Source organism: Engystomops pustulosus, chromosome 4 (genome assembly GCF_040894005.1).
Source record: "Engystomops pustulosus chromosome 4, aEngPut4.maternal, whole genome shotgun sequence".
NCBI classification, from domain to species: domain Eukaryota; kingdom Metazoa; phylum Chordata; class Amphibia; order Anura; family Leptodactylidae; genus Engystomops; species Engystomops pustulosus.
Window position 1 is genome coordinate 57,653,516 of NC_092414.1, and position 26,637 is coordinate 57,680,152.

General features: G+C 41.6%; 1 protein-coding gene and 1 long non-coding RNA gene across 7 annotated transcripts in view; one reads left to right on the forward strand and one right to left on the reverse strand.

Moving 5' to 3' along the window:
- Positions 1-17,842, forward strand: part of LOC140126471 (uncharacterized) — a 22,720-nt gene extending 4,878 nt beyond the window's left edge. The window contains exons 2-4 of one of the 2 annotated variants that reach the window (XR_011854842.1): positions 6,555-6,607; positions 13,038-13,146; positions 17,711-17,842. This is a non-coding gene — a long non-coding RNA (uncharacterized lncRNA). The remainder of the gene's footprint in view (positions 1-6,554; positions 6,608-13,037; positions 13,147-17,710) is intronic. The other variant, XR_011854843.1, reaches the window with a different exon arrangement.
- Positions 2,707-26,637, reverse strand: part of ACSL6 (acyl-CoA synthetase long chain family member 6) — a 99,744-nt gene continuing 75,813 nt past the window's right edge. For 4 of the 5 annotated variants that reach the window (XM_072145967.1, XM_072145971.1, XM_072145972.1 and 1 more), the window contains exons 11-21: positions 25,139-25,216; positions 18,071-18,205; positions 17,678-17,812; positions 13,026-13,121; positions 11,585-11,657; positions 10,503-10,591; positions 9,596-9,712; positions 8,180-8,323; positions 6,646-6,747; positions 4,844-4,915; positions 2,707-3,315 (exon numbers count right to left, since the gene is read on the reverse strand). In XM_072145967.1, the coding sequence (XP_072002068.1) occupies positions 3,175-3,315; positions 4,844-4,915; positions 6,646-6,747; positions 8,180-8,323; positions 9,596-9,712; positions 10,503-10,591; positions 11,585-11,657; positions 13,026-13,121; positions 17,678-17,812; positions 18,071-18,205; positions 25,139-25,216 (1,182 nt within the window). In that variant the 3' untranslated portion in view covers positions 2,707-3,174. Of the gene's footprint in view, positions 3,316-4,843; positions 4,916-6,645; positions 6,748-8,179; positions 8,324-9,595; positions 9,713-10,502; positions 10,592-11,584; positions 11,658-13,025; positions 13,122-17,677; positions 17,813-18,070; positions 18,206-25,138; positions 25,217-25,279; positions 25,358-26,637 lie in introns of all 5 variants that reach the window. The other variant, XM_072145968.1, reaches the window with a different exon arrangement.

The following is a 26,637-nucleotide window of genomic DNA, read 5'->3' on the forward strand; positions in this document are numbered from 1 at the left end:
GCTGTGCACCTAGTCCCATGGTAGTGGCCAGTGAGGAGTGGGGCAGACATGTATGACGTCCAGAAGGGGTAAGCGATGGGGTGGAGGAGATATGGGGGACATGGGAGGTTTTTTTTTTAAATTTGAAACCGATGGATCAGTTTTCAGAGGGTGAGGGGAAACCACTCTTCACTGGCCGCTCCCATGGGAATAGGGACACAGCTCTGCATACAGAAAGGTAAACTTTCATCTAACTTTTTGGACATTTATCATATGCCGATGTACGAAATGATGAAACCCCAATCCTCTGGCTTCACGCTCCTATATTCGCAATAACTGGAACACAAGCCCTGATATGCAAAACTAAAGTACAAGCCCTAATAAATGTCCCCCAGTATGTCTATTCAAAAGTTGAAGGTTCTGTCCAGTAAATCCAGAAAACCATCTTTACAGTAATGTTGTCGTGTCTTTCCCTAAGTACATTTCAATCGGAGTGAACGTAGAGCGGACATTGCGGCTGTTACCATCTGGATAGGGTCGTGTATAGGGAGCACACCAGTACCACATTTTATGGTGTATGTCTAGGTATATATGTGTTAGCTATTTACAGGGTTTATGGAAATTATTCGGACCCCTTTAAATGTTTCACTCTTTGTTTCATTGCAGCCAATTGGTAAGACCAAAATAGTTCTTTTTTTGCTCATTAATGTACACTATGCACCCCATTTTAACAGAAAACAACAGAATATATTTAACAGAAAAAATTTAGATATTTTTGCTAAATAATTTTAAAATTCAAACTGAAATATCACATGGTCATAAATATCCAGACCCTTTGCTAAGTATTGGGTAGAAGCAGCTTTTGAGCTGGTACAGTCATGAGTTTTCGTGGGAATGATTCAACAAGTTTTTCACACTTGAATTTGGGAATCATCTTCCTCTTCCTTACAGATCCTCTCCAGTTCCCTCAGGTCGGATGGTGAACGTTGGTGGAAGCCATTTTCAAGTATCTCCGGAGATGCTCAATTGGGTTTCGGTCAGGGCTCTGTCTGTCTACTCACGAATGGTCACAGAGTTGTTCTGAAGCCCCTGCTTTGTTATTTTAGATGCTTAGGATCATTGTCTTGGAAGGTGAAACTTCAGCCCAGTCTGAGGTCCAGAGCACTCTGGAAGAGGTTTTCATCCAGGATATTTCCAAATGCCATGAGCTGTCCTCTCCCTGCAGCTGAAAAACACCCCCATAGCATGATGCTGCCACCACCATGTGTCACTGTTGTGATGTATTTGGCAGGTGATGAGCAGGTTTTCTCCACACATACCGCTTAGTATTAACACCAAAAAGTTCAATCTTCACCTCTTCAGACCAGAGAATCTTATTTTTCATAGTCTGGGAGTCCTTCCGGTGTTTTTTGCAGGCTTTTATATGTCTTACTAGACGGCCAGGTTGAGGAAGAGTTGTGGTCCTCCTAAACTTCTTCAATTTAAGGATTATGGGGGCCATACTGTCATCTGTATTTGTGTATTGTTTATACTTGTTAATGTATTTGTATTTTTTGTATAATAATAATAAAAAAAGGATTATGGGGGCCATTGTGCTCCTAGGAACTTTTAGTGGTGCAGAAATTTTTTTGTAGCATTGGCTCGATCTGTGCCTTGCCTTCTGTCTCTGAGCTCCTTGGACAGTTGATTAGAGCAGTGTTTTTCAACCTTTTTTGAGCCGCGGCACACTTTTTATACTTAGAAAATCCTGGGGCACACCACCAACCAAAATAGCACAAAATGACACTAAAACAGTCATATTATACATATAGTTAATATAGATTCTAAATTTATTTTACTCACTCAGTGAATGAGTGTGAAACCTCTTCCTCAACAGTTCTCAGTTTCTCCCTGTTTTTAGTATATGGTGCTGATTATTATGTGGCTCATATACTGCAAAATAAAGGGGTACAATGAGAAGTACTATGGCCATGAGGCCAGAGTACAAGTACCAGCTCATATACTCAGCATATGAGCTGGTACTTGTAGTACTCCAGCCTCATGATTATAGTATTTCTCATTTTACATCACTGCGCATTGCCGGGAAACAAAACACAGGGGCACCATAGTTTGCGGCACACCCGACCATGTGTCGCGGCACACTAGTGTGCCACGGCACACAGGTTGAAAATCTCTGGATTAGACCACATGCAGGAGGATGAGAAGGAAATGTACAGCATGTGAGTGTCACAGCAATGGGTCTGAATACTTATGACCATGTGATATTTCGGTTTTTCTTGTTTAATGAATTAGCAAAGATATCTACATTGCTGTTTTTTGCAGAGTGTACATTAAAGAGCAAAAAAAAAAATCTTACCACTTGGCTGCAATGAAACAAGGAGTGAAACATTTAATGGGGTCTGAATACTTTCTGTGCCCACTGCAGATTTTATGAAGACATGAACTGGCTGAGTACATGGAAGGGGCTGTACTGCCACCTAGTGGTCCCCTTATTTGGCATTTTCATGTCTTATTTGTGTTCTTTTACTCATTTGTGCTATCTGTTGTATACAAATGAAATATATGTTCTTTATTATAACATTGGTGTTATGGGTAGTTTGCGTTTTGGGTCTTGCAGGTAGGTTCTTGTATTCAGGACACTATTTTGTGGAATTCCTTTTGCCATTTGTAGGTTTTAATTCAGCAAGTAGAAATATAACCTTGAAGAAACACAGTACATAATTCTGTAAATTATACCATTATAGTTATTTTATTGAAAATTATTAATTTCTTGAAATCTTTAAACATTTTACACAGCTTGCGCAATATTTACCGCTATATAAAAAGGACACGGCGGTCCTTGCAATCCAGGAAACAGGTCAATGTTTTGTCTTTATGTTTCGTGCACTTATTAAACAGTAGTTTAATTCTAAAATATTTTCTGTGCTTAAAAACAAAGTGTCCATATTGAAGCTGTGCTGGCATACTGTACTATCGGGATTAGCCTTCAGTCTGCTGCTGTACAGTACATGCTAGTAACAGAAAGAGAAGAACGGGTTAATGGAAACTTCTGTTGTCTTTCATTGCTTTTATGCATTCCAAGCTTTGACCAGAACTGGGTTAAAGAAAATAAAATCCAAAAAGAAGGGTGATAAACGTATCCGCATGTTGGAAGGACTTCCACGTGACACTAGGAGTTTGGCCGTCCATAGTTTGTCACACAGATACAGTAGCGTAAAGCTCCTCGATCTCTTGTTTGAAGAAGTCTCTGAGTTCACGTCTCTTTGCCTTGAGTGTTGGTGTCAATAACTCGTTTTGTACAGTGAACATCTCTTTGTGGATATGAATTGCTTTTACCTATGACAAAACATATCATTGTTAACAACCCGTGGTGTAACTAGGAGAGGCAGGGCCCCATAGCAGACTTCTGAATGGGGCCCCTCTACTCGATCACACCAAATATACATATTTGTATACTCACACATTTATACACTCTAATATAAATGTGTCGTTCTGCTGTCCTCTCTTTCTCCCACAACATTTCTTATCAGAGCTGCTGCTTCATGCTCTATACTGTGGAGGATGTGTATTGTTATAAACATATTATGCTGTACAATGTGCAGAATAATATGTATATCAGGCTACGCATCCTCCGTTCTTTAGTGTGTATCAGATGCTGGGGCCCCCTGACACTGTGGGCCTCATAGCGGCTGCTGTGGCTGCTACCGCTGTAGTTACGTCCCTGTTAACAACATTATTTTATGTAAGGAACTGTTCACAATCTCTGCTGTTCATATACCTCATGGGTGCTCAACAAACCATTGTTAATACTAAACAATAAGAAAGAGATGGAATATTGGCCTTGACTAGAGGTGAGAGTGTATAATATCTCAAAAAAGTAAGTACATCCCTCACTTGTTTGGAGATAAATTATTATAATTGTATATCAGTAAAACTGAAGATATGATGCTTTGCTATAAGGTAAAATATCTCAACATACAGCCATTGACCCCTTACTGACATGTAACGTACAAGATTACCACAGTCACTGTCCCCAGATCTATGAGTAAGTGTCCCTAGTTTGTCATGCTTTAACCCCTTAACGACCTGGCCTTTCTTTGTTTTGTGTTTCTGTTTTTTGCTTCCCACCTTCAAAAAAATCTGCAAACTTTTGCTAAAAACTCTTGTTTTAGCATTTCCTGTGTAACAAATTATACTTCCAATTGTCAGTATTTTACATTCCATGATGTGTACTAGGAACCAAGGAAAAAATCCAAATGTGGTGAAATTGACAAATTTCTTGTGGGCTCTTTTTTTATGGACTCCAAATATCACTTCTACTTTATTATAGGATATAAGCCTGTGAGCCCTCTCCATACATGCGTCCTGGTGATGTGCCATAATAGTACAGCGTGTGTCGGGAAGGGATTAAAGGGGTGGTGGGATCAGCCTGTCAGTGCTCAATCCCTACCCATAGAGCCCATATGCACACTGCATCACACTGCTTAGCATGGCTGTCATCCCAGAAGGAAAACACTTCTGAAAATGATGACAAGAAAGCCAGCATATAGTTTTCTGAAGACAATAAGGACATGGAATAATAAAACATTTTTAGATAGATCAGATAGTGATTCATTTGGTATTACTATGGACCCCTATTCTGTGGATCTGATCAGAAAATGATCCCCTATTCTGTGGATAGTGGTAACTTGATGTTACCGGAATACCCCTTTATGTGAACCACAAAAAGAACAACAAAGTGAGCAATTTGTTTCAACTGTATATAGCGACCCCGGCATAACATAACTCCATTGTAATCAAACTATTATCACCAAAATCTAAGGTGGTCTTTGGAGATATCTCCAGATGTATTGACATTTCTTACCTGCTCAAAGGAATGAAGCCCACTCTCTTTTCCAAGTCTCACCATGTCGGCCATTATCGCTTTTTTAAGTTCCTAAAGAAATGAACAGTCACAATGTTATACAGTTTATAAAAAAAGACTTTCATTTGTATTATGTTATTACAGTAAAAAATACTGTCCAGTATGAAGGCAGCATGTTATAAAGCACGAGTAGCTAAGCAGATTGTACAAAGAGTTTGAACTGCAAGCAGGATGTTATAGAGCAGTGATGGCTAACCTATGGCACTGGTGCCAGAGGTGGCACTCGGAGCCCTTTCTGTGGGCACCCGGGCCATCACCAGAGATGACTCCAGGTATCTTCCTGCAGTCCCAGACAGCCCAGGACTTGCTGTGCACAGAGCTATTGTAAAGTGACAGGACTACCTGGGACTATTTCCTGCTTTATTGGTGTCCTCAGGTGCTGGTATCAATGAAAACTGTGACAGAGAAGGGAGTATAAATCACAAATTAAATTTCTGTGTTGGCACTTTGCGATAAATAAGCGGGTCTTTGTTGTAGTTTGGGCACTCGGTCTCCAAAAGGTTTGCCATCACTGTTATAGAGCATGAGATGCTAAGTATATTGTGCATAGTGTCCCATCTACAGATAGGACACTATTTTCAATCTACATAGATTACATACTATCTACAGGTAGCATGTTATAGAGCAGGATTGTGCACTGATCCATAACATTCAATTTGTTTATTGAGACATAAATAGTGCATGCAAAAAAACAATAAACAAAAAAAAAAAAACTAACACAGCTGCATTAGACTCACAGCCTGCTCTAATTTTGGATGAATGATGTCCCATTCAAATAAATGAGGAAGTATCAAAAAAATGACCTGGACATTCATCAGTTTTTTTAACTTGCGAGAAAAACACATTGAATTGTGACACTTGTGTTGCAGATCACATCAGAGTTTGATCAGGGTGCGATCAGGGTTTGGTCAGTGAAAAACGCACATTTTGCATCAGAGTGCAATCAGTTTTCAGTCAGAGTTTGTTCAGTGTCTCAGTTTTTCACGCGCGTTTTTGATGCAATTTCAATGCGTTTTTCACACGCAGAAAATGCGCGTGAAATGGATTCAGGACTGAGCTCTATCTTTTCTATGGCAATTGATGCGTGAAAAACGCATTGCACTGGCATTGGACTTGCAAGTGTCTCAGAGTGCAATGCATTTTTGATTCATCTCCATAGACTTGTATGGTGCGTTTTTCACTTGCAAAACTGACTTGCAAAACTGACTGCGCGTGACTTGCAAAACTAGAGCATGTCGAGATTTAAACGCACGTTAAAAAGAATGCAAGTCTGAAAAGACCCATTGGTTACAATGGGTCAGAGTGCAATGCAAGTTCTGCGCGTCAAAAGCACGCGCAAAAACGCGCGTGAAAAACGCAAGTGTGAAAGGGGCCTTAGGCCTCTTGTCCACAAGTCTGAGAAGTCACCCATCATCTGAGCGCTTGTGGGATTTCCCAGACCGGACCTCTCATCAGTTGCACGTCTGTTTAGTTGACTGATTCTAAATTCGGTCTGGAAAATCCAGCAAGTTTCTCGAACCAAATTCGCTTGTGGGAAATCGGCCTTAACCAGACATACTAATGAAACAGCTCGAATATTAGAAAGTTTTATATCTTTTATCATAAGCATAAAGCAACTTGCTGTAACCATGATTTCTTTATGATTTTCTAGGGTTCTTTGTGAAACAATACACAAATAGTTGGACTTTGTCTTATTTACAACAGGTAAAATAAATTGCCTTTTCTTTTTACTTCTTCCATACCAAATTGTTGCATAGTTCTGCGAATGTTCCTTCAAACCCCTTCTTCTTTGCCCATCCTGGCATCACTTCAGCATCAGGAACGACAATGCCCACTAAAAAGGCCTAATTAGAAAGAACAGAAAACATAACAGATATGGGTTTTTTTTTCCTATTTTAACTTTTTGAGAATTTTTTTGTTTTGAGGATCGAATTTTTTAATTTTTCATTCCAAAATATGTGGATGTGTGGACATGTGGTTGTGATCCTTAGTTAGTGAATGAGGACCAAAATAAACATTTTGTGCAAGGCCAAATGCAAGACTGTCATTAGTAGGTCGCCCATTGATAGATTAACGCCTTCAATGCCACTTTCCTTCCTATTTGTAGTAGAGGACACTAGCTAAAGGAAGCCTATGAGAAAACAGACTATGTATTACTATATAAATACAATGTTTCAGCTGTTGCTTTTCCCAGCTGCTTGGGTGCAACATTTGTTAAATAGATTTTATGGCTAAAAATATTAAACATGTTTCCAAAGTTTACATCTTTGGTATCATATTACAGAGGGGGGCCCTATACTAAGCACCTCAACAGATTACTGGATCTGCGGATCGTAAAGGGAGAGAAATCATAGATCATGAAGGAGCAGAAGTTATCAAGCAAAGATGATAATGTGTTTTTAATTTCAAAGTTTGACTATTTTACATTGCAGCTCTTTTCTGTATTTGCATTCCAAAAGCCATAACTTTTTAAATTTTTCCATTTACAGAGCCATATGAGGGCTTTTTACTTGTGGGACTCATTGTACTTCCTAGTGTCTCCTTTTAATATTCTGTTCAATGTACTAGGAAGCTGGAAAATATATCCAAATGAGGTGAAATTAGAGAGAATACGCCATTGTCTTTTGTGACACATTCCCTCTAGACTTTGATCATGATCCAGTTTGATCATGGAGGTAGTAAAGTTTTATTACTTTGTTATATTTGAACATATTTTTAAAAATTCGAATTGTGTGGAAAAAGCCATATTTTGACACTTTTTATACTTCAGGGTACAGCATTGTGTAAGGTTTAATTTTTATTTCATTTATATAATTTTTTGGCAATGTATAAAGCTTTTAAGGACCTTTTGTATGAAATTTATATGAGTAGCAAAGTGGTGAAAATCGGCAATTCTGACATGGAGTTAATTATTTTTTTTTTATTTTTCTTTAGAGCCCTTGTTTCTTAGGGGATCTGATCACCCATGCAATATACTGCAACTATGTTGCAGCTAACTGGAAAAGTTCTGTTTCTATATTACAGATGATTCTATGTGGCAAGGTTCCCTGCTTTCATAACAACTGATCATTGACTTCTGATGAGGTCACAGTGGGCATTTACCACATTGTGGTTTTAGGGGCAGGTGTTTGCTGTATAATACAGCAGACATCCTCCCAGTTAGCCCTCTCCATACGGGGATGATGCATATGCACCATACATGTTGTTATCTGTGTCTCTGGATCAATGAATCTGTTAACAATAAATATAATGTATTATGCTGAAGACCTCACTTACCTGTAGACTATCCCCATGGACATATATCTGTGACACAGGTTCACTGCGTATATAAATATTCTCAATTTTCTCTGGCGCAATGTATTCTCCTTGTGCAAGTTTAAAGATATGTTTTTTCCGGTCTATGATTTTGAGTGTGCCATTCTGAATTCAGGAAAACAAATACAAGGTGTTCATGTTCAAGTACACGTCAGATGGTAGACGATGCTTCTATTATTTTACGTCTGCTAACTGGCTTACTGCATGTTACGGATCTGATTACCAGCCAAATTGCAGGTTTATCCTCCACTACCCTGTGTTCCATGCTAAAAATATGCATTTTTATTTTTCCTATAATAACCCATTATTGTGAATGCTGAACACTGTTTCCCATGCGAAGCCTCAGCAGGTCATGTCAGTTTTCTTGCAGATGCTTTCTGTAATGTGCAGATAGTAACTCTGTAATCACACTGATAACAAAGGTACTGTATTCTCCACACAATGCTGAAAATACAGTTGACAGGAAAGTTTTTTTTTAAACTAAAATGGAAATATGCTCCAAGATGCTATAGTCACATCTGCCCACAGCAGGAGTTAAGGGGTATTCTCATCTGGGCATTCACATTCAGTTTCATTTAATCTGCCATATATAAACATTTCTTCAATTGGATGTCATAAAAAAAAAAATGTTCCTGTGTGAAGATAATTTCTCATAAATGTAATCATGTTGTCCCTTAGAAACTAGATAGCTTGCTCGGATACAACCACCTCTACTGGAGTGATTACACGAAGACACAAATTGTTTTTGTATATGAAATGTCAGGGAGTTACTACATGTCGCACAGCCGTCCTGTGGTAATGATCGCTGAATCCAGGTGGTCAGGCAGTACTCAATAGCGCATGTCTGGCCACGGTTGGCAGAGTGTGAGGTGGTCGTATCCGAGGAAGCTATCTTGTTTCTAGGGGACAGCATAATACATTTATGAGAAATTATCTTCACCAGGAACATTTTTTTAATTAATATCCAATTAAAGAAATGTTTACATATGGCAAATGAATTTAATTAAATTAAATGTAAATCCCCTGATGGGAATACCCCTTTAATGGTCCAAGATCATAGACCCTGATGTTTGGTCTTAACTGCTATTGCCCTTGACCACATTACTATCACCCACTGAATCTGCAGTGCAGAGAAACTGAAGACTTTCTCAATGCTGAACCAGGGTTAGCATAATTTTCTTTTGCTTAGGTAACTCCCCTCCCACTCCTTTCCTGTAGTTTTTTTTAGGTTTCCCGAAAGAGGTGACATTGACCACCTATGCGGCAGATGTTCCAATGGTTAGACTTGATATCGATGGTCTCAGCAATCCTGTCAGTGAGCTGATCAGCGGAAGTGTCTGAGCTATGAAAATTGCAGTACCAGATAAAATGACTTACCGCTAACCACTTTCCAACATCTCCAGTATAAAGCCAACCTTCCTGATCTAACGCTTCGGATGTCTTTTCTTTATCTTTAAGATAACCTTTAAATACATTGGGTCCTTTTACACATATCTGTATGAAAGACGACAACATGTTATGAAAAACTGAGAACATGCAGACTCCTCAAATAGATGCTTCAATAATATTAATAACATAGATGTTTTACGCTGTTTCAGTCCCTGCTACCTGTTTTAATTAAATGGATAGCACATAGACACATTGTGGAGGTTTATCAGTGCTTATATGCCAGTTTTCTAGTGTAGAAGCTCTGAAATAGTCACAAATTCTTGCAATCACATGGTGTGGAGTGGCATAGAAGGGCCTGCGTACTTTAAAAATGTTTTTTAAAAAGTTGCCTGCTGGCCGCGGCGCCTGGCGTAGACGTCGAGAGGCCTAGGTCTCTTTATGTAAGCAGCAGGACTCGGGAGGACGTGGCTTTTATCATAAGCAATAAATTCCCCCCATTCATTTCTGTCGGCTCACGCACAGGGACGTGGAAGTCACATATGTGTGAGATGACTGTCAGAACCACAAATCTTAGAGCAGGACTTATTCCTCCCTGAACTCGGACACTCTTTATCGCCGCAAACAACAGACTGCGGATCCATTGTTTGCGACCCCAATTCGGCAGATATTTGTGTGCAGGAAGAATTTACTGATCCACATAAGTTACTTGAATATATGCAGCACTCTAGGAGAGATCACAGTGAAGCTCCAATGAACAGTGGTCCCTTGTATCCAAGTATAAGTGAAGCGCTCCATTCAGACTTCTGTTCTCAATATCAGTGGGAGGCCTTGTGGAAAGGGGATGAACAAATAGGGACAGGCTGATAATCAGGATTTCTGAGTATATAGGACATACCTCCCCTTCTCCTTTAGAAGCAAAATAATTCATCTCTTCCACATCAACTAGTTTGATAAAGTTACATGGTAGTGGAGCGCCAACATGCCCTGGAAACAAAATGCAAGTATTGTAGTAAAACAGTGACATCAGGCAGTTCTGGTAAAGTATACACATCAATATTATTTATTCTAGTATTCAGGAATCCATCACCTATTGTACAGATGATAACAGTAAGGGTACATTCAGATGGCCATCTGTGGGGATGTATATGTGGCCATAAATTTGTGGCAGCATATACGTCCCCATAGACGACAAAGGTGGTACGGTGGCACCGGTCCACACCATACACGCGGAAAAGATAGAGCATGCTCTATCTTTTCCCGTGTGTGCGGCCGTGCTCCTCTTTTCTCTATGGAGGGGGGGGGGGGGGTCACCTCCTCCTCCTCTCCAGCGCACAGCTATATTAACTTTGTTATATAGGTTATTAAACAAATATGTTCCTGTGTCTTTCGTTTATCTCTTTCTTTTTTATTTAAATGGTTTGTGTAAATAAACTTTCTGTCCACGTATATCATTGACAGTTGATCGGATGAGGAACCTGGTAAATTGTCTAATGACTTAAAGGGGTTCTCCCATGGTACCAAGTTAGGTCAAACCCACAGTATAGGGACTAACTTGCTAATTGGTGGGGGTCTCAGTAATGGGATGACGAGAGTGGGGGTCCGATGTACCCTTGTCACACCCCGAGATAACCGGAGCAGACAGTCGCACATGCGTGGGCTGCCCCGGTTGTCTCTATGGAGCTGATGGAGATTGCTGAGTACGGCGCTCGCCTATACTCCATTGGCTCCATAGAGATGAAAGGGGCAGCCCGATCATGCACGAGCGGCTGCTCAGACATTTAAAGGTATGATGGTGCTACATTGGACCCTGTATCTTGCATCCATGGCCAATAACACTTTACATATTGGCATTAAAAACATTCTGACATTTAAATAGTGAAAGCAGTATTTAGTAATCCAGTTTTGCACTTTGTCCATGTACAGTAAATCAATTAATTCTATTCTCTAAACATTATGAAAAAAAAAAAATGGTCCTACCAGAGGTCCAATCCCCGGGGGTGGTGAATGTGCACCCAGCTGTACACTCCGTCTGCCCATATCCTTCATATACCTGTTGTATACATAGTAAGAATTAGTCCCCATTCCATCTTCAGTCACAGCAGTCTCTTCCCCAGCAGTCTCTTCCCCAGTGGTCACAGCAAGTAATTACTAAGGTGGGAAGGTTTATAATAGCTAACTCCTAATAAGGCTACATACCTTATATTGCTGCAGTAACAATACATAATAGCAGTGATGTACTCAGGGGTGGGATTTGTCACAACAGACTCCCCACTTTTGGAGCTAGAAAAATGCTTCCTACTCTATTCAACTATTCCAATAATTAAAATGCAATTCATATTAATACACTATCAATTTTTGTATCTAAAACTATTTAATTAACATATTAAGGCTGCAATAACACAACCGTATGGAGGTAAGTATGTACGGCCTCAAGCTTGCAGTTTACATACGTCCCCCATAGATGGCAATGGCCGTGCATTTCTATGGGGAGGGTATACCCATCCTCCTCTCCATCGCTTCGGACGTATGCCTGCCCAGCTATGGCCCGGCGGGCATATGTTCATGGGAATCCAGCCTAACTCATATATAGACATATACAGCCCCTTTACCAAACCATAAATACAATGTTAACTGCATAGATCCAGAACACAGAACTCTTTTAACTCCAGAACTTTGTTAAATACAGCACCAGAACCCAGATCATACAGAAAATACTGCCAGTTATGCTTGCGCTGGGGGCCTGTGTCAGGAATGGAGAGCAACAGAGCACGGGAGCTTAAAACTCCTGTGCTCTGCTACATCAAGCCAGGGGAGGTAGCCGACTCGCTGACCCGCTTCTCCCTTGTTCGTGAGCTGGCTGCTGTTGTAACAACGAGCTTGTATGAGCTGGTGGGCACCCTGCATGTACCAATTATAATTCTAGTAGCTCCCTAAATGTTAAAGTAGGCTTTAGGACCTCTCTTGCTTTAAGACCATGTATAAATATGGTCTAAATGAATGAAAAATAATTTTTTTGCACAACCCCAATTGAAACATTTGATATCAGATCTAACCAGACACCATGGGCCACAATAATTAAAGTGTTTGCGCCAGTTTTTTGAATGACTTGGCACTGAAAAGAACGTACAAACTGCTTGCACATTTTATGCTTGCACATGTATTTGTGATGTGTTTTGCAGCCCACAATACTGGGGCAAAGCACCACAAAATTCTGAACCTAAAGGGCCGTTCTGGTACAGAGTTGGACCATGCACCACATGTAATACAGCAACTCCACAGAATTGTATTGCTCGCTCTATGTTAAAGGTGCACTGTTCCAGATCATTGCCGGGGGCACCAGATTCATAGTTCTAATACACACTAGTTTTGATGTCAAAGCTTTTTTTTTTCAAGACATTAATATCATTTTTATTTTTACCTGACAACCCAGGGCTGCTCGTAAAAATCCCAAAACAGTGGGAGATGCCGGTGCCGCTCCTGTTACAATCATTCTGACACGTCCTCCAAGACTTGCCTGGACACAAAAACCCAAAGATCATGTAAGTCCCTAAAATGACAGTTAATCTAATGCTATATATATTAAAAAAAAGTCATATCTGAAAGTACATACATTTACCGTATATATACTCCAGTATAAGCACAAAAAATGTGCTGAAAAACCCTAACCCTGCTTATACTTGAGTACAAAAAATTGTGTACTCACCTTTGCTGACCTCACAGTGTGTGCCGATGACGGCGCACACACTAGAACGTCAGCGGGCCGTTGACATCACAGCTAGAGCGACGGTCCGCACAGAGAGAGGGAGCTGGAACATCGATGGACAGAAGAGGGGGGGGGGGGGGGGGGAGGCTGTCGGAAGGTGTAGTACACTTTTTTTTTTTGGTAGGCTGGGCAGGGGCTGTATACTGGGGGCTGCTGGATGTATACTAGGGGCAGGGGGCTGCTGGCTGTATACTAGGGACAGGGGGCTGCTGGCTGTATACTGGGGACAGGGGGCTGCTGGCTGTATACTGGGGGGCAGGGCTGCAGGCTGTATACTGGGGGCAGGGGCTACAGATTATATATTCGGGGGGTAGGGGCTGCAGGCTGTATACTGGGGGGCATGCAGTGACTGGCTGTATACTGGGGCAGGCTGGGACCAAGGCATTTCCTTCCCTCGGCTTATACTCGAATCAATAGTTTTTTCCATTTTTGTGTTAAAATTAGGTACCTCTGCTTATATTCGGGTTGGCTTATACTCAAGTATATATAGTATATATTATATTGTAATATAATATTCATTGATCCTCTACAAAGATCGTCTTCTAGCTGCCATTTTCATAGGATGCAAAATTACATTATTATGTCAGTATATTATGAGCGTGTGGTGGGGGGACCAGAGGGAACCCATACAAACACAGGGAGAACATAAAACTCCATGGGTGATGATGTCTTTCTGATCTCTGCATAAAAACAGGTTTTGATAGATTTCTACTCAAGATGCAGCCTTAATTTCTAGAGGATAGGAAAGTTACTGTATAGCCCTTAATTCTAAATTGATCAACTGACTGGCTGCCGGGCGGGGCGACGTTTGAAGGACAACTTCTGATAGAAAGGCATTAATGCTATAGAAAACGTAAGGCCCCTTCCACACTAGCGAGTGTGATGCGATGAACTCGCATCACACTCGCAACGCAAGCTGCCGGGAACGCACGGCCCGAATGCTGCACCGCGGGAGTGAACTCAGCATGTCAGTTCACTCCCGCGGTGCAGCGTTCGGGCCGTGCGTTCCCGGCAGCTTGCGTTGCGAGTGTGATGCGAGTTCATCGCATCACACTCGCTAGTGTGGAAGGGGCCTAAAGCAGACGCCTTTGTTTTCAGATGAATTCACCGTCATATTTTCAATTACTAATACAGTGGCCCAGATTTATTAAAGCCCCTGCATCAGTTTCCTGTCTGCTTGTACATATATTTAAGAAGCGTCCGCGACACATCTGTGTGGCGGTTTCACTGTAGACTCAACACAAAATTCTGCACTGAAAGGGAGACATGGCGTGCAACACAATTCTGTCAGACACTGCATATGTTAAAGGTGCACCAAAAAAATGGGCACTTTGTCGTAACAGGGGGCACCAGATTCATGAAGAACAAGCGCCACAATTCATGATTCTGTCACACACTGCACACGCCACCGGCTAACTGCACCTAGTGCTCTCCTACTGGAGTATCTATAAAAGGATAATTAACTGACCTTGCATACCCTTCTGAGGTCTGAAATGTTAAGTTTTCCTTCACACTAGTTTTCTGCAGTATTCCCTGAGTTATGACCTGAATCCAGATGTGAAAGATGTGACTTTTGTTTTAAAAAGTTAGAAATTTTGATGCAAATCCACGACTACCATTGACCAAGCGTAAAAATTAGATTGGAACTGATTGCGACTTTGTAGACTTTTTGCGACTTTTGTTTTAAAAAGTCGCAAATTCACTAAAGACCAGACGCCACATGTATCAATGAAGGAAAAAACCATTAAGATTCATCTGAGCAGCAGAAAAGCCAAGAATAGTTCTAAAAAACAGATGGGCAAAGCTGGACTTGTGATACATGTGCCCCAGTGATTCTTGCATATTCAATTTTACTTGCACGGCCCTACCTCCTTGTTTCTCAACAACTGGTCTCACTGCTAGGGCATGCTTCTGTGTGGAACATAGAGAGAGCTCTGTTACATCATTGGGCACTTCATGTCATGTGACCAGGGTGATGTCATCCAAGGTCCTATTACCTAGTTTTCCATGTAATCACAGCATACCTCCATGGAGACATGGGGAGGAACAGAAGTCAATGAAAGGATGCTGTGATTTCATGTGACAGATACATACATGGGGTAGATATTGCAAATGTAACACAGTAAAAGGACCTTAGATTACATCACCCTGGTCACATGACATTAAGTGCTAAATGCTGAAAAGAGACATGGAACATGGGGAGGAGATTGTAAATGAAAATGTTAACAGCAATGTAATTGGGCAAATCTCCTCTTTTCAGCGGTTGTATTGTGCTTCAAAGTGAAATGTAAATGCCACGTGTGAACGCAGCCTCAGTGTTCCTTTAATCTTATACACAAATAAAATGCTCATAAAAAATCTTGACATGTTCCTTAGGGCGCGGTTACAGGCTTGGCCTGATCACATATGAGTTTCCATTGAAATGCATGGGATTGATTACCAGCACCCAGACATTTACACTGCATTAGTAAACATATATACAATGCCACGTGTGGCCGCACGCTCAAAGGAAATCTACCGGCTCCTTCACTCACACCCCCTCCCACAATCTGCGGCAGCAGTGAGTTCTACAATTTGTCGCCGCTATATTTCCGGCTCACAGTGGGAGGGGAGAAGGGTTCCCCTGCAGGTAAGAGCCAGAGCTCTCTGGGATAGGAGGAGCTCTGGTAACACAGATTTACTGCACTGAATCCAATCTACTGTATATACCCGAGTATGAGCCAAGGTATCTAATTTTAACAAAAAAACCTGGAAAAACCTATTGACTCAAGTGTAAGCTTAGGGCGGGAAGTGCATTGGTCACAGCCTCCACCCAGTATGCAGCTGCCACCCCACTGCCCACACATGTGATATACCGTACAAAAACAATGAACAAAAAATACAAAACAATTACAGAACATATTGTATATGATGAAGGTCTTAGACCCAGAAAACATCCAAATTTTCTATAACAAGGTAACAATTGCCTTCAGGTCACTATAGATCTAAACATATCTGCCTTCTAATAGTAGGGAATCATCTTTATGCATCGATCGGACTTATCTCTGAGATATGGTTATAAAATTGAAGCGTACTCTTATCAGCCGTCCCCTGGTGTGCTCTTCATGCTGAGATAAGGAATGCATTATCCTGACACTTGTTGCTTTTGTTTCTTCTGATTTATCTGTCTCTGCCTATGTGTAACTGTAATATATTATATTTGCTGAATGTTGTATATGATACAAAGGCTTGGGATACTGTATGGTATTAAATCTCTCGTGGAGGTAAAATATATGTTATGTTACATATCTCTGTTTGCCAATATAGTTGATGGGAAACAACATGCATTTCATAGTCAGCTGGACAGTTAATGTAAATTATTTTAACACTGCTCTGCCTTTAGAGAAGACCTATCACCACAATTTTTGTCCCCAAACCTGGGCCCCAAACCCTTAAAGGGTTACAAGTCTTCTCCATATCACCTAAAATTACTGCCAGTAAGGCACTGTACCTAAATTACAGGAGTTTTTCTAATATGCAAATTAGCATACTTGACTTTTTTCATTTAAGATATGACTTCAAATCTCGCGCTCTGCCCTGCCTCTTTGTTCCTGATTGACAGCTCTCACTGCTAGGACATGCTGCTGTATAGAACGAGTACTTAAGGACCGTCTGCCAATATTCAACTACAGACATATAGAGGTTTGTTTACTTATAGGGCATATTGTGTCAAATATTTTACATGATGCTTTGTGTTACATTCATGTCATGTGACCAGGGTGATATAATTCCCCTAAAATTTGACATATATACCCATGTACTGTATGTATCTAATTATGTGAAATCACAGTAGCCTTCATGGAGAATTGGGATAACTAGAAATCAATGGAGGCTACTGTGATTTCAAGTGATCACTTACATACAGGGGTAGAAATGGCAACTTTTAGGGGAAAAGGGACCTTAGATGACATCACCCTGGTCACGTGACATGAAGGGCTGCATAACGAGGAGGCATAAGGCATGGGGAGGAGTATATTGGAGGGCTGAGCAGGACACACCCCTTCTGATGCCATGTAGGATCACATAAAAATGATTTTATGGGGATGTAAGTTAAACAATTTTCAACTAAAAGAAGGGTGGCATTTAGTTAACAGGGCTCTATGGGAACCTGTCACTAGTAGCAGTTGTGAAAATGTGGTGACAGGTTCCCTTTAAGCTGATTTTACATTGTGCTTTACTTGTGTGCATAGTGTCAAGGACAGCACCGAAGTTATCTAGAGAAAACATCTCTAATTATTTTTCCATAGTCTGAACATATTTTTGTTTACCTGAACTCTATTAAAAAGTAGTTTGTCCCACAGACTATTATTCCGAATGACTCCTCTTCTGACTTCAGCTTCCTTCCGCCGAGATGCAAATTCAAGGATCCATCTCTTCACGGGTGTATCTGCTTGACTAAAGATCTGGCACAGAGAAAAGACAAGAAATGATCAATAGCAGCATAGCAGCAGCTCTGGATGAGATGTACAAGTGGCGGGAAAATGTGGACAATGGTGATGAAAAATGTAAAAGTATGAACAAAAGGTGTGTAAAATGAAGTATGGATGTTACAGATCAGGTGGGGGGATAAGAGTAGGCAAGACCTGATACTAATACCCCTTGGTGCCCCTGCCTTCTCGACCACTACTAAGGGGTTCTCCATTAACCAATGATGTACAAACCTTGTCATACATTCTGTTTAATAATCTTGGAACAACTGGGAATATAGTGGGCCGTAACGTCTTCATGTCATCAGATAAGAGACGAATGTCACCTTGGAAGAACCCAATGCGTCCACCATGGCAATAGACTACCGACTGTTAATGTGAGAAAAGATTGAGTGAATTCCATATATTGTAGTATTGTACATGACGTTATTAGTAAACAGTCTGATGTAGTGTTATATGAATATACTACTAGCAGGTGTTCACAATACAATACAAAAAGTTCATTTAAGATATATAGTATATTAACCCCTTTCTTCTGCACTTGTTTTCCACTTTAATGACACGGCTTTTTCCCATCAATGCCTCTACAAGCTAAGTTTTTTTATTTTTCTGTCACTACAGCTGTATGGGTTCTTGTTTTTTTTTTTGCATTTATTGTGTATCGTTAATAAAAATGTGAAAACAGTTTTATAGTTAAAATGTTATAGTTTTTTTTTTAAGCGACCTTCATTTGTAAATGAAATCCTTTTGAGGAAGAAAAAACTTTTTTGCAGTCACTTTCCAAGAGCCATAATATTACAATTTTATGTTTTGTGTAAACACGTCTAGTTTTTATCTCTACACCCTTGGGGTTCATAAAGGAGAGATACTATTGTTTATTTAGTGAACAAATGCACTTTTCCTCGTGTTTCTGGAAAGGTGGTGGTGACACTCTCCCTTGGGTTCAACAAAAGGAGGACCCGGCGAGGTACGTGATAAAATTTATTTCATTAATAAAATAATAAAAGCAAAACGCGTTTCGGCCCCGGAACGGATCCTTCATCAGTTGCATAAATCTGTAGACATGCATGCGGCTTTTTAAAGAAGCGGTTTTGGCGCGGTCTAATCACCGGTAAGTGACGACCGAGCAGACCAATTAATGGATGACAGAGGTAATCGATAAACATTTCAAATATTTACACAAATACAATAAATAAATAATAAAATGCATGGCCTATTTACAATGGTACCTCTAAATTGTGTCCTGGAGATGAATAATGTATGGTGTGATGACCGAATAAATGATTTCACGGTGATGACCGGAATGTAGAGAAGTCCTTCTCCGTAGTAGCTTACGGAGGACTGGAGAAAACTACAAAAATGGCCGACCATGTTCAGTGGAACTACAACTACGGGTGCTGGTAGGGATCAAAAAGGTGTCGGATGGATCAGATGTTTGACAACAGCTACTTGTGGGGATAAAACAAGGTGCCGAGTGGAAAAAGTACGAAGGGGATAAGTGGACGTTCAGTTGTGACACAAGACTGAAGCTATAGGTTGAAAACACAGGTAAGTATGAGGTTAGAGGGTTATATATCGGTGTAAGTAGTATATTTGAGGAGGATGGTAGTAAATGTATCCTTATATTAGAATCATCTCTGTGGCTTCATTAAGACCTTGCAGTTTGAGTGTTTTAAGTTTGTACATCCAGAAGATCGCTTTCCTTTTCAAGATCTCAAATCTATTTGACATCCCCTCGTTCACATGATCTATTGGTATGATATTATATTTAAAGTCATCTTTGAAATGTCTGTACCACATATGCATCGGAGGCAAGCCTTTTGTGCTGAACCCAAAATTTAGTGCTCTCCCCTCCCCTGCGAACAGCACAGCATTAACGCCTGCTGTGCTAAACATAGAGCCGCCCAAGAGTGTCGGTCGCCCGCCACCCGAACGTCGGCAACACATCCTCCCTGCCGGCACGTGCCTCTGCCTGCCTCCCGGCATATCCTGCCAATCGCCTCCACATTCTTCTACTCAAACGCCCGCCTCCACGATCCCCTGCCCGCCCACCACTATGTCTTCCCGTCCGCCCACCATATCCTGCCGCCCACCTGGCTCCACATCCTTTTACCCATCCACCCGCCTCCATGTTCCCCTGCCTCCCTCCACGATCCGCTGCCCGCCTCCACGTTCCCCTGCCTCCCTCCACGATCCGCTGCCCGCCTCCACGTTCCCCTGCCTCCCTCCACGATCCGCTGCCCGCCTCCACGTTCCCCTGCCTCCCTCCACGATCCGCTGCCGCCTCCACGATCCGCTGCCCGCCTCCATGTTCCCCTGCCTCCCTCCACGATCCGCTGCCCGCCTCCATGTTCCCCTGCCTCCCTCCACGATCCGCTGCCCGCCTCCATGTTCCCCTGCCTCCCTCCACGATCCGCTGCCCGCCTCCCCCATCCGCTGCCCGCCTCCACGTTCCCCTGCCTCCCTCCACGATCCGCTGCCCGCCTCCATGTTCCCCTGCCTCCCTCCACGATTCGCTGCCCGCCTCCACGATCCGCTGCCCGCCCGCCGGCACGCCCTCCTACCTGCCTGTCGGAGTGTCTTTCCGCCCGCATCCATCAGCCGCCGGCTGGCACGTCTCCTTACTTGCCTACCGCCCCCCCCTCCGCCCCCCCCCTTCCTCCTGGCAGCTGCGCGCCCTCGTCCGAGAAGCCGGAGTTCTGCGCATGCGCAGTAACTCCGGCCAAGATGCGCGATCTCGGGAACGAGGCCGGAGTTACTGCGCATGCGCAGCTACTGGGGCGTGGAGTAGCCGCGCCGTGTAGCCTCGTGTCCGGCTACTCCACGCCCCGGTAGCCGCTTAATTAAATTAACATATTAGGGCAATAAAGTTTATGGTATGCTAGCGGGGACGTGAGGATTAGCTCTAAAAAGGGCTATCCTCACGTCCCATACATCCACCTACCACCCGATCTACCTTTATAGGTAGATTCGTGGTGGTAGGTGCCCTTTAATGGGACGGTCCAACCCTCCGGAAGGCACCGCACGCCAGGACCAGAAAGTAAGTTGATAATTTTATCTGTGTATATGTATGTATGTATGTATGTATGAGTGTGTGTATATGTGTGTGTGTGTATATATATGTATGTATGTGTGTGTATATGTATGTATGTGTATATGCATGCATGTGTGTATATGTATGTATGTATGTATATATATGTATGTATGTGTGTATATATATGTATGTATGTGTGTGTATATGTATGTGTGTGTATATGCATGTATGTGTGTATATGTATATGTGTGTATATGTATGTATGTGTGTGTGTATATATATGTGTGTGTGTATATATATGTATGTGTGTATATATATGTATGTGTGTGTATATATGTATGTGTGTGTGTATATGTGTGTGTAATGTGTGTGTATATATTCTGTATGAGTGTTTATGGTGTGTATGTATATATGTGTATATATGCTGTATGTATACACAGTATGGGGGGTATTTATCAGGACTTTTGCACCCTAATGCACCAATCCACCACCTTCACTCCAGTGGGGTGTGGAGGGGCGTGTCTGGGCAGCAGAGAGTGGGCCGTCGCGGGGCGTTCCTGTCCCTGCGCCTGCGCACCTTCTGCTGCTGGCGAACTTTTATATGTGAAAATTCGCTGGCTGCGTTTATTTCTATGCCAGGCCGTGCCTGGCGTAGAGATAGACACTCCCCAGCATCCCGCTGGATACATCAAGAGGCCGAAGGCACTTGATGCATGCGGCTGTGCCGGGGCAAGGACTGGCGTATGTTAAATAAGCGTGTGTATATACTGTGTATACTGTATATATATATGTATGCATATAACGTGTATGCACTATACAGTATGTGTGCACATTGCATGTGTATACATGTAAGTGCATAAATGTGTGCGTATAAAAGTATACAAGTATATAAAAGTGAGTGAATGAATTTAGAACTTTACCTGTGTGTATATAATATAAATGTGTGTACATGAGTGCGTAAATATGTTCAATTGCATAAACGTGTCTGTACCAATATGTATATTTTTTTTAATGGGGAAGGGGGCCCCATGCAGAAATCTGCTATGGGGCCCAAGCTCTCCTAGTTACGCCCCTGGCAGAGGGCGCCAGATTCATGCAGAACAGTCACCACAATTCATGTATCTGGCACCCCCTGCACACATAGTGCAGTTTGTACTGTTCTCAGTAAATGAGCCACTCTTTCAAAATCCATAACATTTTTAATTCTCTGTCTATAGTGCTCTGTGACGGCTTTTTTTCTGATAACAAATTGTCCTTTGTAGTGACGGTTTTTCATATTTCATGCCTTGTATTGAGAAGCTGCAAAAATCTTTTAAATGAGATGAAATTGTAAAAAAAAAACCCAAATTCGGGCCACAGTAGACTGTTTTTTACGGCTTTCGATGTATTCTCCAAATGACATCTCATGTATTCTTCAGCTTGGTATGAGCAGGGGAATACAAAATTTATATAGGTTTTCTAATGTTTTAATAGATTTTAAAAAAGGAAAACCTTGTCACGGGTGCTCTTGTGATCCATGTGTCGGGTCACAGGCGCAGCCGTGTGCCTCTCCGTGCCCCAGCAGCCTGGCCTCGGCAACACTCACCTCTCCTGGCTCCGGCGGTGTCACCTGTGGTCCACTGCATGCGCCGGCTAATTGGTGCTGCTGGCCGCCTGCCCTAATAAATGCACTGCCTCTTCCTCTGCCCCCTGCCGGATCTTTAACTCTAGTGCCCTAGAGAAAGCTTGTTCCCTATGCTATACGCTGATATTGTGAATTCCCGTTGTAACCTCGGTTCCGTTCCTCACTACGTTCCTCTGCTGCCAGCCCTGACCTTCTCCTCTGCCATTGACTTTGATCCCGTGCTGCCTGTCTTGACCTCCTGCTTGTCGCTGACCACGATCCTGCCTCACGACTCTGTACTTTGCCTTGGCCGCCACCATGAGAAAAGTTGTGCCTGTGGAGCAACCTGGTGGTATCCCGCAACAGCAAGTTGAACCAGGTACCACTTAGACTCTGCTCCCAAGTGTCGGCTTACGTCATCGTCCGCGGTGGTACAGTGTGTCCACTACCCCTGATCCTGACTCTTAAATACAAAAAAATTGTCTTCATTTAGCCCTTTCCTGACGCTAATAACTTTTTCACACTTTGGTGTACAGAGCTCTGTAAGAAGTAATTTTTTGAGGGATGAGCTACCATTTTGGGGACTGTACAACCTTTTGAATACTTTTTATCGAAAATCTGTAAAATGTCGAAACAGTGATTATTCAGACATTTGGCTGCTATTTTCTCTGAATACCTGTTTTGATAGATTAGGATTTTTGAGATGCGGTCATACTTGACATATTTATGATTTTATTTATTTTATATGTGTTCTAGGTAAAGGGGTGTGTTTTGAATTTTTACAATTTCTTTTTAATTTATATATTTTTTTTTACATTTTTTTCATTTGCTTATGTATTACTTTTATTGGTCCCCTTGGGTGTTTGAACACCAAGGGGTCTGATTGCTCAAGCAATATACTTCAATCCAACCTCTAGCAATACGGCCGCGAGCAGGCTGTGATAGAGGGCATTAATTGCCAGCCATAGGAGTCTCCCAAATGTTCCCAGCTATCATTGGCAACCAATCAGAAACCCCTAATGACGTTAAGGGGGGTATTAATTGGCAGTAATATGGCTACAACCATGTGAAGCTGCTGTTCATGCCAAATGATCGTCTTTGACAACAGCAACTAATAAGTGAACTGCCATGACAGCAGTTAGTTGCAGGTGTCTGCCGTGTAATACAGCAGATACCGGGCCTGGATGGAGAGGGAACAGCATATATGAGGTATATTTACAATGGGCAGCCCTTAAAGATCTTTATTTTACTGTACTATTAATTTAAATGGGTTTTAAAAAAATAGATGCACAAATGCAGAAATAGCCCCCTATAGTTTGTTACTTATTTTAGACACATACATTTATGCAACAAATGTGCATGTCTTTATTGTTCTTAATGGATTGGAGGCACAATTGTGGAGTGTACTAACTTACTCCATCACAATACAGCACTGTCACATTCCCCCCAGCTACAATTATATTGATTTTAAATGTCCAGCTACATAGATGCTAATGAACACAAATGCTGGTAGCCTCTTTACTTAGTAAACTAAGAATTTCAGATACCATTTTAAACATTTTTATGGATTCTTAGCTTGGAGACCAGTAGAATGTCAGATGTTCCCTATCAATAACTGTAAACATCCATGTTACTAGTAATATACTAATTGGCAAAAAAACTAAAATACTGTACCAAGGAATTGTTGTATCAAGCCAGAGATACGCATGAAGATGCCACCTGTATCTGAACGGTGGACCACAGAACATTTTGTTGGCAGATCCAATGGTCCTCTTTACTACTGGTCTTCCTGAGACATGTTTTATGTGTGTGCCCTCAGCTAACCACTGTTCTCATCACTTCATAATGGCTAGTTAAGACTGGCCTAGATGGACAATTCATCAAAACTACCTCTCAGCCCCATGATGTGCTCCTTCTCAAAGTCTTTCAAATGGGAATAAGTATTTGAGCACATAATAGAGGTATGTCCAGCTGTCAACTATTTCTAACCAAGAGGTGCAATATCCTAATGTAGCCTCTAAGAGCCTTTTCTATGGGCTGCAGGAGAAGCACTTTTACATCCACATGTATTAGCACCAAAACTGGAATAATTTACATATCTTCTGAGATACAACTGCATTCCCAGTTGTGCAGCAATCCAACATTTCTACCTGGCTGGGTTATTTTTTTATGTCAATAAATAGAATTTCATACTGTTAAGGCAGCAGTTTACAATTTACTGCTTGGGAACTTCCAGGAAAATGTCAAGCATCACATGGAAAATCTCAAAGACAAAGTTGAGTTGGACGTTATGGTCAAATAAGTGGAATTATTGATCCACAGTTATTGCATAGGATGTTGGGAAGGATTGTTTCCCCTTCTAGTCTAAAATGAATTACTCAAGGGAGAAATGGAGAGGGTTTGATCTCAATATATACCACTGTCGTCAGTTCCCAGAAACTAACTCTTTCATGACATATGATATGGTAGATACACTTCACATAACCAGCCTAGATATCTACCTAAGCCTAAATGATCAGTAGGAAGGATTTCTAGTGTTACAATCACCAACATTAGTTGATTGGTTTCAGTAGTGATTTCAATTTTCATTTTAGTTATGATTTTGTTTATCTCATTGAATTTGCCGGTGAGAGTGACACTACTTCAACCAACAAAAAGACCTTACCTGCACCATTCTCTCAAACATGTGTGCTAAGGGCAAATAGGAAATGTGTACATCCTCACATGTGGGTGACCACTGACTCTGGAAAGAAAAAAAAACACAGGCAGCCCAACAAGGCCAAGTCAGATCAGGCAAGAGGCTTACCTGTATTACTCTCTCAAACATGTGAGCCAGAGGCAAGAAGGAGATGAGCACATCGTCCTGTTTCGGAAATATCACTTTCTGCAGGTGAAGGGCGTGGGAGACAGAAAAGGAGAGAAACACTGACAGGAAGACAACAAGAAAGTCATAAAACTATAAAGAAGAAAATGGCGCAATAAGGGGGAGGGGTTATTCAGAGAAATAGGCAGGTAGAAGAGAGCAGCATATGCAGTACAGTGTTAGGCCACAAAGTCAATGAAGCTACAGTGTGTTAGCAGGAATAGTGAATGTTAGGGCAACATACACAAAGAACACCACAGCACAAAACTCCTTTTTTTCTGTCAACGCCCTTCTTTGCCGATGATAAATCCTACACCTCTTCTTCACATCAGTTAACTTCTCATTTGATCATACAGTTGTAAGGCACCTTGATTTGCAAACTAAAAGATAGCCTACCAGATGCCCACACGTAGAAGCAGCATTGTGTAGGGTATCAGCTTTACAGTAAAAATCTTTCCTATTTGCCAGTGGTCTGTCTCTGCAGAGAAAATACCACAGTTACCACAGATCTCTGGGAATTAGCAAAAGTTTGCCTGGAAAACCTATAAAATACCCTACACAATAATGTCTGTACTGGTAGCCCCCCTATATTATATACATCTATGAAGGAATACAGTTTAATTGGTATTTATTTCAGAAATGTAGCCAAGAAAGGCCCTTAACTTTAAACTTAACTTTAAAACAAAGGGGGACCGACAACTTGGTACACACACTAATTATTCTTAAAATGGCACTGGTCCATCTAATGGTAATACTAAGGTAATACATGTAAGGGTCTTAATTATACAGGCTGTGCCCAATTAAAAGACACCCAATTTACAGATGACCCCTAGTTACAGACAGACCTATCTGCCCACTGTGATCTTTGGTGAAGCTCCGAGCTTCAGTCTGAGGCTGCAATGATCAGCTGTGAGGTGTCTGTAACAAAGTTTTATTGATACTCCTTGTTCCCATGGCAACACAAAAATTTTGAAAATCCAGTTGTCACCAGAACAAAACTTTTGTCTGGAACTACAATTACAGTGGGTACGGAAAGTATTCAGACCCATTTAAAAAATTAAATATCACATGGTCATAAGTATCCAGACCCTTTGCTCAGTATTGAAGCATCTTTTAGGCCAGTGGTGGCGAACCTATGGCACGGGTGCCAGAGGTGGCACTCAGAGTCCTTTCTGTGGGCACCTGGCCATCGCCCCAGCACACCAGACAGGACTCAAAGAATCTTTCTGCAGTTCCAAGCTACTTAAAAGATGCTGCATTCAGTGATATTTTGATACTTACTTTGTTACTAAGGACTGTAG